The sequence below is a fragment of the Onychostoma macrolepis genome, chromosome 22 (assembly GCF_012432095.1).
Source record: "Onychostoma macrolepis isolate SWU-2019 chromosome 22, ASM1243209v1, whole genome shotgun sequence".
NCBI classification, from domain to species: Eukaryota; Metazoa; Chordata; class Actinopteri; order Cypriniformes; family Cyprinidae; genus Onychostoma; species Onychostoma macrolepis.
The window spans coordinates 19,527,111-19,544,215 of record NC_081176.1 but is presented as its reverse complement, the minus strand read 5'-3'; the positions used below and the strand labels follow the sequence as shown (position 1 = coordinate 19,544,215).

Here is a 17,105-nt window from a genome sequence, read left to right as displayed (position 1 = left end):
ATGTCGGCTTCCTTTTGTTCGAGTATCGGTTCTTTTAGTATGTGTGTGGGTTTGTTTTAGTGTTTGTTTGTGTACGTGTTTGCTCGCCTACCTACATGTAGGAGGTTTTGGGCTTGTCTTCTGTCACCTGCGTGTGACAGCCAGCGAAAACTGCAAGGCTCCAACCTGCAGATGCAATTACGAGATAGACTCCCGTGATTCCCAGCTGAGATGGAAGTTTGTGGAGGTCACATGATCAGGAATTGAGAAGAACAGTGCAGAAAGGAAAATCCAGCTTTGATTGAATTGACACGCTATCCATTTAACTCATCAGATGAGATCAAATTAATTTCAAGCGATTAATCGACTGTACGGCTGCAAATGAACTGACTGTCTCATTCGTTTTGACTCGCTGGACGGCTCATCTCTCTATTTGTCCTTGCGCTCGTCTTTGACTCGGAGCAGGTGAGCGGCCCGCTGTAACGTACACTGGTTATCCGTGTTCAATCTCTCAGACAGAGGCTTGTGTTTCGCCCTTGGCCACAGCGAGTCCGATTCGCAGCATCTATTATTTACTGCCGGCTCTTTGTCTCTCTCACACTTGGTTTGTATTAAAGACTTTCTGCCTGTAATAATATAGAATGGGCTTGACAGACATTCATGTACTTGGCGACCCTAAAAAATGCACACCCGGTTGAGGGATTTGTGTAATTAATGTGAGTTATAAAAGCATTTCTTTATTGAAAGGTATAGGTATTTGTCATATCTAGCTCTGTTTTGTTGAATAGTTTAATTATGTGCACCTATTCTGTTTTCAGACAAAAATCATTACATTACAAGAGTTCATTTGCAAAAACAGATAACACTGTTTTTAACAATTCTCATAAATCATATTTTTTCATTATGCATTCCAATTAATCTCAATCAAACAACTGCAGTTGGGTTATTTTGACTAGGTTAAAAATAACTTTAAAAAAAACAGCTAACTAGCACAATAAAACACAATAAAAACATAACAATAAAAAACATGATTTTTGAAAAATTAAAAAAATGGAGTTATCTGTTTTTGCAAATAAACTTCATATTATTCACAACATTCACTATGGGAACGCTGGTAGTCAGGGAGATCTTTCTGTCTGTCTGTCTGTCTGTCTATGTGTCCTTCTGTCTATATTTCTCTCGTTCTGTCTATCATTCTGTCTGTCTGTCTGTTATTCTATCTGTTCTGTCTGTTGTGCAGTCTAACTGTGTGTCTGTTGTTCTGTCTGTCTGTCTGTCTATCTGTTTTTCTGTCTATCTATTTGTATGTTGTTTTATATAACAGTTGTTCTATGTGTCTATCATTCTGTCTGTCATTCTGTTCATGTGTTGTTTAGTCTATCTATCTGTCTGCTGTTTTGGCTACAAATCTATCTATCCTTTGTTCTGTCCATCAATCTCTGTCGTTTTTTCATTTTGTCTTTTGTTCTGCCTGTCTGTTTACTGTTCTATCTATCCATCTTTCTGTCTGTCTATCTATCTTTTGTTCTGTCATTTTGTCTATCTATCCATCCTTTGCTCTATCAATCTTTCTGTTGTTCTATCTATCTGTCTCTTATTCTGTTCTGTCTGTCTGTCAGTCAGTCTTTTGTTCTGTCTGTTGATCTGTCTGTTGCTCTGTCATTCTATCTGTCAATCCTTTGTTCTGTCTCTCATTCTGTCTGTTGTTCTGTCTGTCTGTCAATCCTTTGTTCTGTCTCTCATTCTGTCTTGTTCTGTCTGTATGTCAATCCTTTGTTCTGTCTCTCAGTCGGTCTGTTGTTCTGTCTGTCGCTCTGTCTGTCGCTCTGTCATTTTGTCTGTCGTTCTATCTGTCAATCCTTTGTTCTGTTTGTCATTCTGTCTGTTGATCCTTTCTTCTGTTGGTCAATCTGTCTGTCGCTCTGTCAGTCCTTTGTTCTGTCGGTCGTTCTGTCTGTCGCTCTGTCAGTCCTTTGTTCTGTCGGTCGTTCTGTCTGTTGATCTGTCTGTCCTTTGTTCTGTCTGTCGCTCTGTCAGTCCTTTGTCCTGTCGGTCGTTCTGTCTGTAGATCTGTGAGTCCTTTGTTCTGTCTGTCAGTCCTTTGTTCTGTCGGTCGTTCTGTCTGTCGCTCTGTTAGTCCTTTGTTCTGTCGGTCGTTCTGTCTGTCGATCTGTCAGTCCTTTGTTCTGTCGGTCGTTCTGTCTGTCGATCTGTCAGTCCTTTGTTCTGTCTATCAGTCTGTCTGTCTGTCATTCTATCTATCTTTTTTTCCAGTGTTCTATTTATCTGTTTATCATTTTGTCCATCTTGATCTGTTTTTCTATCTTGAGATTTGATCTGCTCAGCCAGCCCTCTTTAACTGTTTTACCACAACAACAACAACAACAACAACAATAACAAAATATGCTTGTCTTTAAAAGATACATGAAAGAAACCTCACATGTTGTTGTGAGTGATTTCACTGCTGTTTACATCCTGTAATAATGCTGGTAAAAGTGCTGTGTTCTTGAAAACTGCAGTGATATCTGAATATTTTTGTGCTTAACATACACCACCCAGATGGTAGAGATGCCTCTGTCAGGTTGAGTTCACTACAAATGTTTTTAGACAGGATATAAAGACATTTGAGAGGCCTGTTTTGAATACTGTAACCTATCAAGCCTTTGAAAGGGTTACTTGGTTCCTATAAACTAAAAAAAGAGTGAAAATGCACTTTGAGTCTTTGATCGTTCTATAATAATTAGTTTTGACATGACCAAAATGTATAATCAATTCACCATTCTCTCTCTTTTTCTTTGTGTTTCTCCTTTAGGATGCTGGGGGAGCTCCGCTTGACAGCGCTCCAGTCTCTCCTGGCTGTGTGTCTGCTCTTCACCCTGGAACATGGTGAGTCATTCTGTCCTGAATCTCAGCATTCATCTACTCTTATCCGTTCAGTCGTGGGAACACGCTTGTCAATCAAATGCCCTCGTTGACTCAGTAACAACTTTTTCAAATCTCAAAATGTCCAAAACCATCTGCTGAATTAGTGCAATTTTCACCCACAGTAGATGAAACCAGTGCAACCTACACTCTTAAAATGAAGGCTCTTTATTGGCACTGATGGTTCCATTAAGAACCTTTAACATCCATGGAACATTTCTATTGCACAAAAGGTTCTTTAGATTATTACAGTGTATTAGAATGGTTCTTTTAATAACTGTTCACTGAAAGGTTCTTTTGGGAACCCAAAATCTATCTATCTGTCTATCGATCTGTCAGTCTTTTTTTCTATCTATCTGTTGTTCTGCCTGTCTAGCTGTGAAACACAACGGTGACCAATTTTTTTTTTTGAACCCCATTGACTTTCAATGGATGCACAAAAAGTTCAAAAGACTCTTGTTTTGCGTTATTTCGTGTTCCACTGAAAAAAGTAAGTCATACAAGTTTGGAACGAGGTGAGTAAATGATGCCAGAATTTTCATTTTTTGGGGAGCCATCCCTTTAAACAGGTTTTCTCTCGTCCTTTCATCTTGTGGTAATTACCGTTGCACACCTTTCCCTGACCAGACACTGATGAGCCTTTTTGGACATCGCTGATAAATCCCCTTCGGCTGGATTCCGCCCTCCGCTGCTTCCATCTGCAGTAAATAGAGAGTGCGTGAGGAACACTTTCATCTGCAGAAAGCCTCATTTCCTCACATTGCCACCTAAAGACTTGTCATCACTCACTCTAATGCCTGCAACGGCTCTCAGCGGCGGTGATACGTGCCCACGTGCCGTGAAAAAGGAAGACGCTGACGCATAGCTTTTGCCGACTGAATCCTACTCCGTCAAAAGCCTTTTATAGATGCAAATGCTTCACACTTCACCATGCAAAACCAGGTCCCAAGTCAGAACTTTTGGCAGGGCTATGTTGCATGCACTGTTTCACAGACCGGCCTCTTCTGATTTCAGAAGACACCGGGTTCTTATCGGGCTCCTGCAGGGCTGCAGGACGGGCCGCAGAGTCTCTCGGTCCCTGACCCGCTTGCTGCCATCTGCACCAGTTGCTTGGAGTCGGGTCTGGCACTTGAGGACCACACACGCCTTTCTTTTTTAGCTACAGCTGCGATGAGCAAGACAGGCTGCGCATAATCTGCATAAAGATTTCCTTGCCCTCTTAGGTTCACTCTCCATCGAAACCACTCTCATGGGACACCCGTGGTGTAAATAAGGACACTTTGTCGGCATGAGTGTTATTTATTTATTTATTTTTTTGTAGAATCCCTGCTTTCCTCATCTATCAACCAGGGCAATGTTGCAAGTGTCAACTTTACAAGTGGCTAGCTAGTTTGCAACATTTGTTATATTTTTCATTGAATTTAACATAAATCTAGTTTAGTTTATTTTATGAAAAAATGTTGTAGTCTAAGTGGTGCAACTATTGAGAAACTGTATCTGAGATTATTCAGTTGAAAACATATAAAAAAACAATGTATTTAATTTTTAATATTAATATAAAATGACATTTAAAATTTTATTGATTTATTTATTTGGTGTATTTTCATGTAAATATTGAGGAACTATCTGAGATTAGTCAGGAGAAATACATTAATACAATGAAGTAGAAAATTCAACAATTAGTCTATATTTACTTTTTAAAATAAATATCATTAATGAAATGAAATTTAAATTTAAACTCCAACACCGGGCGACACAAGCATGAAAGTGCATAGTTTAGATTTGGTTTGGTTTTTTTGTGTTTGCTCATACAAAATGCAATTAAAAATACTAATACAACAAATTGGAAAATAGGAAAATTTGCTATTTATTTATTTATTTATTTAGCATTAAAACACAGGGCAAATGTGAAAGTTTTTTATTTATTTATTTATAATTAATTTAATTTGATAAAGATTTGATATTTATTTATTTAGTGTTAAAACACTTACATTTATTGCTTGCTTTTACATTTATTTATAAATAATTTAATTTGATAAAGATTTATTTATTTATTTACCCTGACACAGCTTGGCTCGTCTTTGTGCTTGCCATTTGTCTTTAATGTTCTTTCTCTTAAAATGTAAAATGTCAACATAATCAATGTACTTTATGCCCAAAAGGATTGAAATGTCACAAAAAATGAGTTTACTGATGCACAGTATTCAATCAGTCTGCTATTTCCATAAATAATTAGTTTAAACATTACCAGTGCCAACTAATTTTAATGTTACAACACTCAAATATTTAGCCATGCATAAGTCACGCAGCTGCTGCCCCAGTTTATGTGGGAGGCGGCAGGTATATATTTTATCTGAAGGGGACTTGGGTTGAGTAGCATCCCCGTATCGCGCTAAATAAATGTGCCATTACCTAGCAGAGAGCAGGAAATGTAGTCAAGCCTCTGGACTCAGAGTATCTTTATGTATGTGTGTGTATTTGAGCAAGAGACAGGAAGGAAGACAGGAGAAATTGAGCTCAGACACCCCGGGCTCGGTTAATATTCATGGCGATGTGAATATGGCGGGAACCTCTGGGGGGTTTCCGGGGGAGAGCATCTCATGCGAGACAGAAAGGGAATGTCATTAGGACGGTCCGCGTGCGTTTGCCACCGTATTAGCACACCTGTTCGCTTTTAATCCAATGATTCCACTTCTCAAACATGGTTTTGGAGGCGGCCTTGTCCATGATGGCGGAGGATGAAAGACGCCGTTGGAGGCCCCACTTAAGAGTGCGAATCAAACAAACAGTCCTTATTTGGTGCAAATGACTCATATGTAGATTTACCTCGGGGCTACTGGCTCCTGCCGCGCACGTTTCCGTGAGTTTGCCACTAACGCTTTGGATATGTGGACACATGATTGTTTTGAGCTCAGTGGGCGCGTGCATTGCGAGCGCTTGTACGCAATTAGACGCCGCGGGACAGTCTCGGCCTGTGGTTGACTAACTGAAAGAAAGAGCAGGGGGAAAATACTGACTAACATGGGCAATTTGCCAAGTGGTGGACTGTAAAAGTGGCCACGGCACTAAAGAGAAACCGCAGTACTCAATGCGGATTCGTTATCGCATTAGCGGTTTGTCTCCGTTGCCATGGCAACCATTGAAAAGTGTTTCAGGAAGTATAGTAGTTAACATTTGCAGCCAAATTACAGTAACATCACTGCTCATGTTAAGGAAAGTAGAAGACTTGTTTACTTGATGGTATTTTGGCCCATTTTGAATCTTTTGTCTTTTTTTCTGTTTACCTTTTTTTTAATCCATCTTTTGTTAGTATTTGTTCTTGTCCGTCATTACCATTACTTAAAAAGTATTTATTTATTTACCTAAGGTAATAATAATAATAATAATAAACGTTAATAATAAATTATTAATTTACTATTGATTTGTTTAATTGTATTTATTATTCAACAACAACAACAACAATAATAATAATAATAATAAATACAAATAAACAAATTCAGATTATTTAATAATATTAATTGGTATTATTAGTATTAATAATAATAATAAATTAATAATATAATAATAATATAATTATTATACACATTAGTGAATGTAAGCAATTCTTTCTTTCTTACGATGATGATGATAATGATAATAATAATAATAATAATACATTTTAAATTAGTTTATTATTAATTCATTTGTTTTATTATTCAATAATAATAACTATTATTATTAATAGTAGTAGTAATAATAATAATAAATAAACAAATTTATATTATTTTATATTATTAACTGATGATATTATTATTATTATTATTATTAATATTATTATATACATTAATGTATGTAAAAAATATTATTAATGTTTAACAATAAATATTTACCCACTGCTCACACTCTTCACTGAAGAGAGATTGCGATTTACAAGTTGATTCTTCTTCCTCAAATAATTCTTTAAATAATATATATATTTTTTTATTTTATTATTTAATTACCTAAATTAAATAGTAAAATAAGTAAATACTTTGTTCTCAATCTCTTTTTTATTATTATTGTACACATAGGATATATGCAGCAAAAAATAAAAAAGTGGTTTTGGCCTGGCATGCCTGCAAATATTTTGCCACCTCTCACTCACCACACTGAAGAGAGATCGCAGCACACTTTCAGATTTATTATCGTGTCGGCTGTTAACTTTGTATATCGGCTGCCGCAGCAAACATTAAAGCATGTTTAAGGAAGCAGTTAACATTCCCAGCTCACATAAACACCACCAAATGCCGCCTGTCACTATTAAGACGAAGGTTGTGTGAAGAAAGTAGCTGGCTTTTTCACTTGACAGTATCAGGCTCATTTTTTATTTTCATTTCATTTCCTTTTTTCCCCCAACTTTATTATGTTTTACCATCATTAATTGGGGTGTTCCTTTCGGTCGGCGTGGTAATAAAAGTCCCATTACTTCATAAAATCCCTCAAATATCACCGTCGAAACGAATGAATGAAATAACTCCAGAAGGCACGGCTCATCAGCATAACCCCGGCCCGCAATCGATCAGTCATTCGGTGGCTGCTGGGTAATTGAAGACAATGGGGCCACTGTCAGCAAGCAGCCAATTACATTAGCCTGCAGAAAAAGAAAGAGAGAAGGAAAAAAGGTCCGTGTAGGAGATGCGTCCGAGTGCTGTTGCCTTGTGTTTCCTGTTCTGGTTTGATAAAGGCTTCTGACAGCACTTAATGCATTTCAGGTGTTCAAAGACGACGGCAAATAGTCACAATACATCAAGCAGTCACTGTATTTTCCGCTAGCCGTCAGCCTTATAACCCTCTGTATTTTACCTTCTTTTTAGCTCGACCTCAGACGGACAAGGAAAGATTAAAAACAACAGCAGAATTTCAAACAAAAGACCGATCTCCAGGGGGTTATGCTTGTAAAAACATTTCCATCTAAATGCAGATTTGGTATATTTCGCCATGCTTCTTAGATTCATTATTTACCCATGTGGGACCAAAGCAATTTTTTATTCCTTGACTCAGAGGCGTAATTTGGTTTTTAAGGAGGTATCTGCATTTGATTTCTGTTTATTTAATGTGGCAAATTAGATCACACTTGCACACAAAGCATTACAGACGAAACGATTTTTCACATGGTTGGTGCAACTGTATCCGGCGAGCGGCCTAATTTACTACATATCTGTTTAAATGCGGCTGCAAAATGCACATGAATGCAATTAGAAGCATTTGCGTGTGGGCATCGAGGGCCTGGGGAAACAACGTCATGCTCCACAGTCTCGCTGCTTACGTTCTCCTCAAGCATGAATTCGGGCAGCAGGAAGGTAATTCAGAGCCTTCCCCTTATCATGAGCAATCCTTCCCTGGAGATGGAGGACAGAAAGGAAGAAAAGCATGAGCTTTGAGATGAGATCCAGCGGAAGGACTGGAGAGGAGGAGTCAAACCCCCTCCAGAGCAAATAAATTATCATTTATAATTTAGTGATTTCAGTTGTCCTGCTGCTCCCAAATCACAGGCAAACAAAAGCATTTGATAATGTTAAAAAAATAAGTATTTATTTTTAAAATAATCAGCAGTTTATAGTGTAATAATATAATATAATATTTATTTTATTATTCAATAAATATATGAATATATTTAATGTTATTTTCATCATGTGCATTACATATTATTTATGATAAGTATAATATATAGGTGAGAGAGAATAGAAAATAGAAAATGATGTATAATAATAACAACAACATTATTATTATTATTATTATTATTAAAAATACTACACTATTCACTCAGATATTTTAGATTCCTGTATTTATTGCATTTTTTCCATTTTATCTAAAAATATAATATTAAAAATAATAATAAATACATCTTAAACATTTGACAATTTTATACTATAGTATTCATTATTATTATTATTTTTATTGTTGTTGTTTTTGGTATCGTTGTTGTTATAATTACTACACTATACATTGCTGAATATTTAAGATGTATATATTTCTTGCATATATATTTTTATTATATGTGACCCGTTCTGGCGAAATGAGTCGGAAGTCGCACGGACTAATTTTGAGCTATAGGCAAAAGAAATGAAAAATGTCAGTTTTGGTCAAATTTGAGGTTTTCACAAAAATGAGTTCATTAAGCCCTCGTCTAGTGATCCCAATGCTCCAAATAGTAATTAAACATCTAAAATGATCTTTATTTGTACGTTTTCTGAGAGAAGTACCTTTTTCTCTGCGCACTTCTAGACGGCTGCTGCTGCTTCTCACCACAAGTTGTAAGTCTATTGTTGCAAAGCACAGCATTCCAGCTTTGTGAATATTCATATAGAATTTTCCATGACATGAGTCCAAACCAGTGAAACATTATTTTTAAACCCATGCTGATGAAAACAAAACGATCGCGCTGACTGACATTTGCAAAGCGCGTGCATAAGATGCGCCTCTCCTCGAGCGCGCGATCTCCCTTATAAAGAACATTATTGCGAAATATGTATTGGCGAGATTCATAATCTGTTATGGCTTACATGAACGTTTAGTTAATGGTTGGGGGGGAAATCTGATGTGTAACATTATATTTGATCCATGCATTACAGTAGGTCTTAATATAGATCTGTCTCAGATTGAGACTCTCAATGCTAATCGTACATTAAAAGAAGAGACGGAATCACTTGCTGCTCTTGATTAAACAACTCTTTATTTGCATCTTTGTTCTTATTTTTAATAACAAAGATAAAATAAAAATAGCTATATTGTGATTTAATAATATAGTAATTATTATTAAGAAAAGAATTGGAGGAAAATATGCAACGTTGCTTGGTGATTCTGCTTTGGAATCTTTAACTCGATTTTTCTCAAAAACAGATCTGCTGACTCTATTGCCTTCAAACGGCTATAGCTCAGTCATTTTTTTTTATCCGATTCCAACAAGTCATATATCATTTTGAAGGTATTTTAATGGAGGATGTTAAAATAAAAAGAACTCATTTTTGAAAATTTGCGCATTCCCACTCATTTTGCCAGAACGGGTCACATATATAAAAATGTACTAATATTAAAAATTATTATTATTATATTTAGATATTTTGCCATTTTTATTTATTTGTTTGTTTGTTAGGGCTCGGTAAAGATTCCGATTTGATTTGATTCTGATTCACAATCCGAAATAAGTATGGATTTAACGCGACTGAACGCGATCGTGGGGGGCCCCGAGTAGTAGTAGTACTTGTATTAGTATTAGTATTATTACATTGAGTCTTACATTCTGCTGTACAATAGTAATATATCTCTGTCACAATTTCTTCACGTTAAACCAAACTTTTATTTTGACGGGTCGCCGTGAAGAACTTTCAGCTTCTGTGTATATGAAATGACGGTAGTTTTTCTCAAATTAAACGGTAACACGCTAATGAAGGGTTTCTCAGAGCAGCTCCGGAGAGGAAGTTTGTATGTTCATAACGTCATATAGTGAAACAGCAGACGCTGATATGTAATAAACAAAACAGCGTGTCTGCGCCATTCATTCATTGCAAATCATATGCGTAGTGTCAAATGCGTAATAACAAATATATTTTCATGCAATTAAAAATGTAAATCGGCTGTCTTTCACCTCAGTAAATAGCACAGGACCTTTGGTTGACCAGGGCCCTCATCACACCACTCTCAAATCGAATCTTTCCTGTCAGCTAAGCGATTCGCTTCGTGACATGTTTGTGAAGATGTGTGCTGTGATTCAACAAGAAAATTGCAAGTCCATTTACCCCTTGCATTGATTGTCAAGCACTCGCCGGCCAGCGGTTTCACCTGTGTACAGTCCATTTCTGTGGGGACAGATAAGTGCTGTTCCCGCTGGACGAGTGGGCCGCCATCATCTCCACCAACATACTCGCTATTACTCACTGCAAATGACCGCTGCCCGTTACAGAGGACATGATCCTTCATGCTTTATCTAAATGTCATCATAGATTAATTTATACCATCATACTTACTGTAAATATGCATCGTAACAGCTGTTTAGAGTGTGATGATGCTGTTTGCTTTCCCATTTAGCAGGATTTAGTTGTTTAGGCCCCATAAATATATAAAGAAACTAAAATTGGGGTTAAAGGCTTCCAATTTGATAATTTAAAGTGTGAATATTAGTACAGTTGTGTTTTTAAAAGCAGTCTGGAGCTGAACAGCGGATTTTGCAAACAAGAGAGCACAGGGCAATTTATTTGTGTAGCGCTGCAAGTCTCACCAAAACCACATGAGACTCTTGAGCAAATAAACTTTCAGCATGTAGGATGGAAGAAATGCAAAGCTTGCAGAGAACAGAGGATATATAAATAAATAAATAAATAAATAAATATATATATATATATATATATATATATATATATTAGTGCTGTCAATCGATTAAAAAAAATAACTAATTAATCGCACATTTTTCTGAAATTAATCACGATTAATCCCACCTAACACAAAAAAATTTAAATATACTTTTATATTGCAATAATTCCACGTTCAATCTTCAAATTAATGTACAAACAACATAAAGACAATATATGTTTTAATATTTGTTTAATGGCACCTTTTTTATGACTGAAGGCCAGTATCACTGCTACCAATACTGATTTATCTATAAAATTGCCCCCCTCCCCAATATTTAACCATTTAACTGTGCCCTTCAGCAGAAATATACAGAAATTGAAGTTGAAGTGATCAAACACTAAATTATAAATTAAATACAGATGAATCCTTAAAGCTATAAAAGTTATTTTTTCCTCTTTTTTTTTTCTTTGTCCTTTGATTAATAGACATCACAGCAGCTGGTTTTTAGGTTATTTTGGCTGTTATTTCTTTAAGAGCTGTCGCTGCTGAACATGACACGGATCTGACACGCATCATATTTTCTCTCAACTCTTTTTATCATTTCTGACACATTTCAGGTCTTAAAGTCTCTACTAATGAACTGACGAGTTGAATTGAGTGTGTTAGTTGAGGGAGAGAGTGATGGACAGCTCTGTTCCAGGACAGTTTTGAAAACCATTTCAGAGATATGTTTTTAAATGTGACTCATATAACATATTACATGCATGCACAGTTTTAAGGCAGCTTTAATTGCCTTTTTGGTAACTTCATGACTAACTGACCATGACATTGCATGCACGTAGTTTATTTCATGCTTTGATATGAAATGATACAGGCTACAGTGCACGCCGCTGAAGTGAAGCTGGAGTGCGTGTCTGAAATGTCTCTGTTTGATGTGGTCATAAAGACGTTCTATGAATTAATAAATGCACTTCTTGTCAAGAGAAAAAGTGACAGAAACAGCAGTTGTGAGAAGGGTGGCCAGCCCTAGCCCTGCCCCTGTGTTAATTGCGTTAAATATTTTTATTTATAATATTATTAATATATATATATTAGGGGTGGCACGGTACTTGTATTTGTACCGAACTGTCACGGTATGGACATCTCGGTTCGGTGCATGAGGCCTTACGACGAATACAGGCAATTCACCCCCAATCCAGAAGGGGGCTCCCTCCGTAATGCAGCGCTGTTTGATAACCGCCAGCAGAAGAACAGCGAATGCCATGAGTTGCGCACTTGAAAACAAAGCACCCTACACAGTGATCATGTGCTGATTCTGAACGCGTCTCTCTGACAAAGGAGTATACTTTAAAGGCTTGCGCACTCAACTGTTTGCGAAATGGAGCTTTGTGCTCATGTATCCTACCTCTCTCATTCGGCACAAATCCAAATATTCCATAATATTTCCATATTTGCGATGTAATGTATCTGAATGCTAAACTATTATTTATTATGTAAATGATAGGCTTTGTACTTCAGTCGCTCCAACGGTGACACAGAGGCGGGTGCGCTGATGTTTGGCTCACTGTATTTTATTTTGACAAAGTACCAACTGCGCTGTCAAGTTAGCAGTGCTGGAACTGATGTGTTTTGTGTGTGTGTGTGTGCGTGCGCGCTCCAGCGCGATCACTTCAACTGTTTCCTTATACCAGCAGAATCAACTTTAAACACTTATTGTCTTATTAATAATCACTGTATAAAGGTCTGCTTTTATTTGTGTACACTCACAAAGAAAACAAAACAGATTTTATATATATAACATGTAATAATATTTAGTATTTTCACATCTAGATGGAAAAAATTGTAATTTACACTACTATCTGTTCAAAATAAATGAAAAGAAACCGAGCATAGTAGTTTTTTTATATTTTTTTCCCTGTTGTACCGAAATCGTATCGAACCGTGATCCCCGAACCGAGGTACGTACCAAACCGTGACATCTGTGTACCATGCCACCCCTAATATATATATATATATATATATATATATACACACACACACATTTATTTTTGTGAAAAGTGGGGACATCCCATAGGCGTAATGGTTTTTATACTGTAGAAACTGTATGTGCTATTGCCCTACACCAACCCTACCCCTTACAGGACACTTTCTGCTATTTCAGATTTTCAGTACACTCCATTCTGTGTGATTTATAAGCGTTTTGAAAAGTGGGGACATGGGGTAATGTCCTGAAAAGTCACCTTCTCCTTGTAATACCCTTGTCATTATACAAATGTATGTCCTCATTTGTCACAAAACACACACACACACACACACACACATAAATGCTCCACATGAAACTATATTAATATGAGTTTCTTTGAAGCATTTAATATAAAGTGTTTTTGTGTGTGTTTTTATTCTGGTGCAATTCACTTGCTCTGCAACATTTTTCATGCTTTTTTTAAAATAGAAATGAGTTTTTCACGGCTGTACTGTGACTTCAATGACTGAGGTCGATGCACACATAATGACACTGTGTCTGTGTGATGGTGAGATGTTAGACTGCAATATATACATTTTTATTGCATCATTTTGTTTGTAAACTAAGAACTACAGGTGATTTAGTTCCCTATAATTATGTTTTTGTGACATGTAAGATGCATTTTTCTGCTGGATGTTTTTCTCCTTTTTTTCCCTATTTGCCCATGGTGACACTGTCACAATTGCCTACGGAGCTGAGCAAGGAACGAGGAGACAAGGAGTAAATACAAATCACTGTCTTTTAATCCTTCCAACACGGGATACACAGGGCAGACAGGAACATGTTTAGCACAATGGACGATAGAGACCTGACAAACACTAACTGAAGGACTGCGGCTTTTAAACACAGGATAATTGGGGAAGAAGACAAGACACACCTGGAATCAAATTAACAATCAACACGAGGGAGAAACTGGGTCACAGGGAACACATGGCAAGCAAAACACAACAAAAACAGACCACAATCCTGTCATTACGCCCCCTCCTGGAAGGTGTGTACTCGCACCGTAGTAACATCCAAAGGGGAGGGGCGGGTGGAAACTAAGGAGCAGGAGGAGCCCAGCTGGACCCAGGCCACAGCCATGATGATGGCCCATGGTGGAGCCGATGGAGGGAGGAGCAACGAGGTGCAGACGGAGGAGCGGAGTCCTGAGGCGATGGCGGGCCGACACCCGACCAAGGCGAGCCAGAGGGACGAGGGAGCCCGGTGGAGCTGGTGGATCGACGGGTAATAGTGGAGGCGAAAGAGCTAGGAGCCGAGGTGGAGCTGCTGGGTCAACAGGCCGAGGCAGAGTCCGGGCCTCGGAGGCTGGAGGCGGAGGTAAGGGATACTCCAGCCCTGGTGACACTGGAGGATGGTAGTCCCGTGAGGCTCGCACCGCATTGATGGTGGGCTGAGGGCGAGCAGAGGAGCTGCCAGACGACAGCGGTGGAGGAGGCAGGATCGGGTGGGAGGGCGGGCGTTTGAGAGCCTCCGGGCTTCCAAGGCTGAACTCAGGAACGGGACCCGACACTGGGGGGCACTCTGGAGGTACGGGTTCTGAAGGACGCTTTCGGGGAGCGGGCACTGGAGTGCACTTTCAAGGAGCAGGCATTGGAGGGCACTCTGGAGGTGCGGGCTCTGGAGGACGCTTTCGGGGAGCAGGCACTGGAGGGCGCTCTGGAGGAGCGGAGCTGGAGGGGACCAGCGGAGACGAAGGAGGGCTGGACAGGAACCAGCCAGGACGAAGGAGAGAAGAGAGGGGGAATGTCGGCCTCCAGATCCGTCTCCCAATCAATCAGATTCCCCTCCTAGTCTAGCAGCCCCATATGCACTATCAGCTCACCCTCAGCTGTGATGCAGGGGGTGGAGCCCCACTCCTCGCTCACATCGTCCACGGCTTGCTCCCTCGTGGTGGGCACTGTCGCCGGCTCTCGCACTTGGTCTGACGTGTTGGGCTCAACTTCCGGGGAGATCTTCCGCTCAGTCGCTCGGCTTTGCGCTGGTTTGCAGATTGCGGCGGGAATTGGCTCTCTGTCATCGGTGCGCTTGGGCTGATACTCCGCACCTCAGGGAGTTGGTGGACTGGGCTCTGGGTCTGGAGTGGATCCTCGGGAGAGACAGTGAGGGGCGATCCGCCAGAATCCACTCCACGAAGGTGGCGAAATCCTCTCGAGGACCATCTTCGGACGACAGTGTTCTGCACGCGGTGTTCAGGCTTGCATCATAGAATAAGCAGAGTGCTTCGTCCAGATAGCTGGTGGCATTAGCTAACATCAGGAACAGTTGTGTATGGTCCTCGAGAGATTGGTCCTCCTGCCAACGAGGAGACGAGGAGTAAATACAAGTCACAGTCTTTTAATCCTTCCAACACGGGATACACAGGGCAGACAGGAACACATTTAGCACAATGGACGAGACCTGACAAACACTAGCTGAAGGCCTGGGGCTTTTAAACACAGGATAATTGGGGAAGAAGACGAGACACACCTGGAATCAAATTAACAATCAACACGAGGGAGAAACTGGGTCACAGGGAACACATGGCGAGCAAAACACAACAAAAACAGACCACAATCCTCACAGACACTGAATCAATTTCTGCTCAGAAACATTTTTTTGTTTCTTTTTCTATTTATATTGGATTTACAACTAGAAGAGAAGCTTTTTATTTATAGTTATTTTTATGATTTTTTTTATTTAGATTTATTTAGATTTATTATATTTTTATATTTTATTATTTATAAATAAATACAGTTTTAATTTTTTTAATTTATTTTATTTAGCAGTTGTGTTTTTATGCAAAGAAAGCTCCCTCTGGCCTTAAGAATTTAAATTTTCATTCATTCATTCATTCAGTAACTTGTCTATTAACTTGTTTAATATCTATTTATTTATTTTTTTGCTTGCTTTTCATTAATTTATATAAAATATAATTATATTTGCTTATTTAACCATTAACACCTCTTGGCCCTTAATAATTTAATAAATTATTTAATTTATATATTTTTGTAGCAAGTAGCTACTACTGGCCTTTAGGGGTGTCGAAATTAATCGATGCGTCGTGATGCGGACGTGGACGGTTCTGCATCGATGCAGTAATAGACCATAATCGGTTATAGCCTATATGACATCATTCACATACGCGCTTGTCATGTGAGTATTAAAAATGCACTCTCTATTTTAAAATCTGAGCTTGGCTTTTTCCCGCATATGGCACGTGTGTGCGCTAGAGACAAACACGACGGGCTTCGTTGCACAGAATATGAGCTGTGAGACACGTGCGCATTGCTTGACAGTGCTTCCATTCGCTGTTATTTTAGTCTTTTACTTTAGACATGCTTTCATTTCTGCCGTTTGGAATGCAGTACATATTAGATGCACGAAACTCACGTACTGACAGACTTTCACGTGCGCTTTGTGTTTTTTGTCCTGAAGCTCGCGGCTGCGGTTAAATGCACTTGCATTTACTTTTATGATACGAAATTTATGTAAACACAGTCATTTATGTTTTTAGAACAGGACAAAACTTTTGATATGTCGAAATAGATCTGTGCATTAGTGTGAATGCAGTCTATTAAAGCCGCCAGTGTCTATGATCTCGTCAATTATAATCAAATGGTAATAATTCTGAGGAAAAACCCATAACTATGATTATCTGTAAACTTTTGATACCTAAAGCCCTCCCAGATACTGAAAGTGCTTTTTGTTTATCACTTGTAATTGTCTTTTCCCCCTTTATTACTTTATATTTGCTTGTATGTTTTGAAGCTATATTTACTTATTATATGCTTAACAATAATTAATTTATTATATATTAATTAATGTATTAATTAATTAACATAATTAACATAACTATTTTAAAAAGTAGCCTGCTTATATATAATTTAATAAA

At 38.3% G+C, this 17,105-nt stretch overlaps 1 protein-coding gene across 5 annotated transcripts in view; it reads left to right on the top strand.

Annotated features, from left to right (window-relative positions):
- The window catches only part of ncanb (neurocan b), a 181,223-nt gene that overhangs the window by 61,625 nt on the left and 102,493 nt on the right, over nt 1-17,105 (top strand). For 3 of the 5 annotated variants that reach the window (XM_058760545.1, XM_058760547.1, XM_058760546.1), the window contains one exon: nt 2,792-2,865. The exons of 1 other annotated variant lie outside the window; for it this stretch is intronic. In XM_058760545.1, the coding sequence (XP_058616528.1) occupies nt 2,793-2,865 (73 nt within the window). In that variant the 5' untranslated portion in view covers nt 2,792. Of the gene's footprint in view, nt 1-382; nt 445-2,791; nt 2,866-17,105 lie in introns of those variants that run through there. One more of the 5 variants, XM_058760548.1, reaches the window with a different exon arrangement.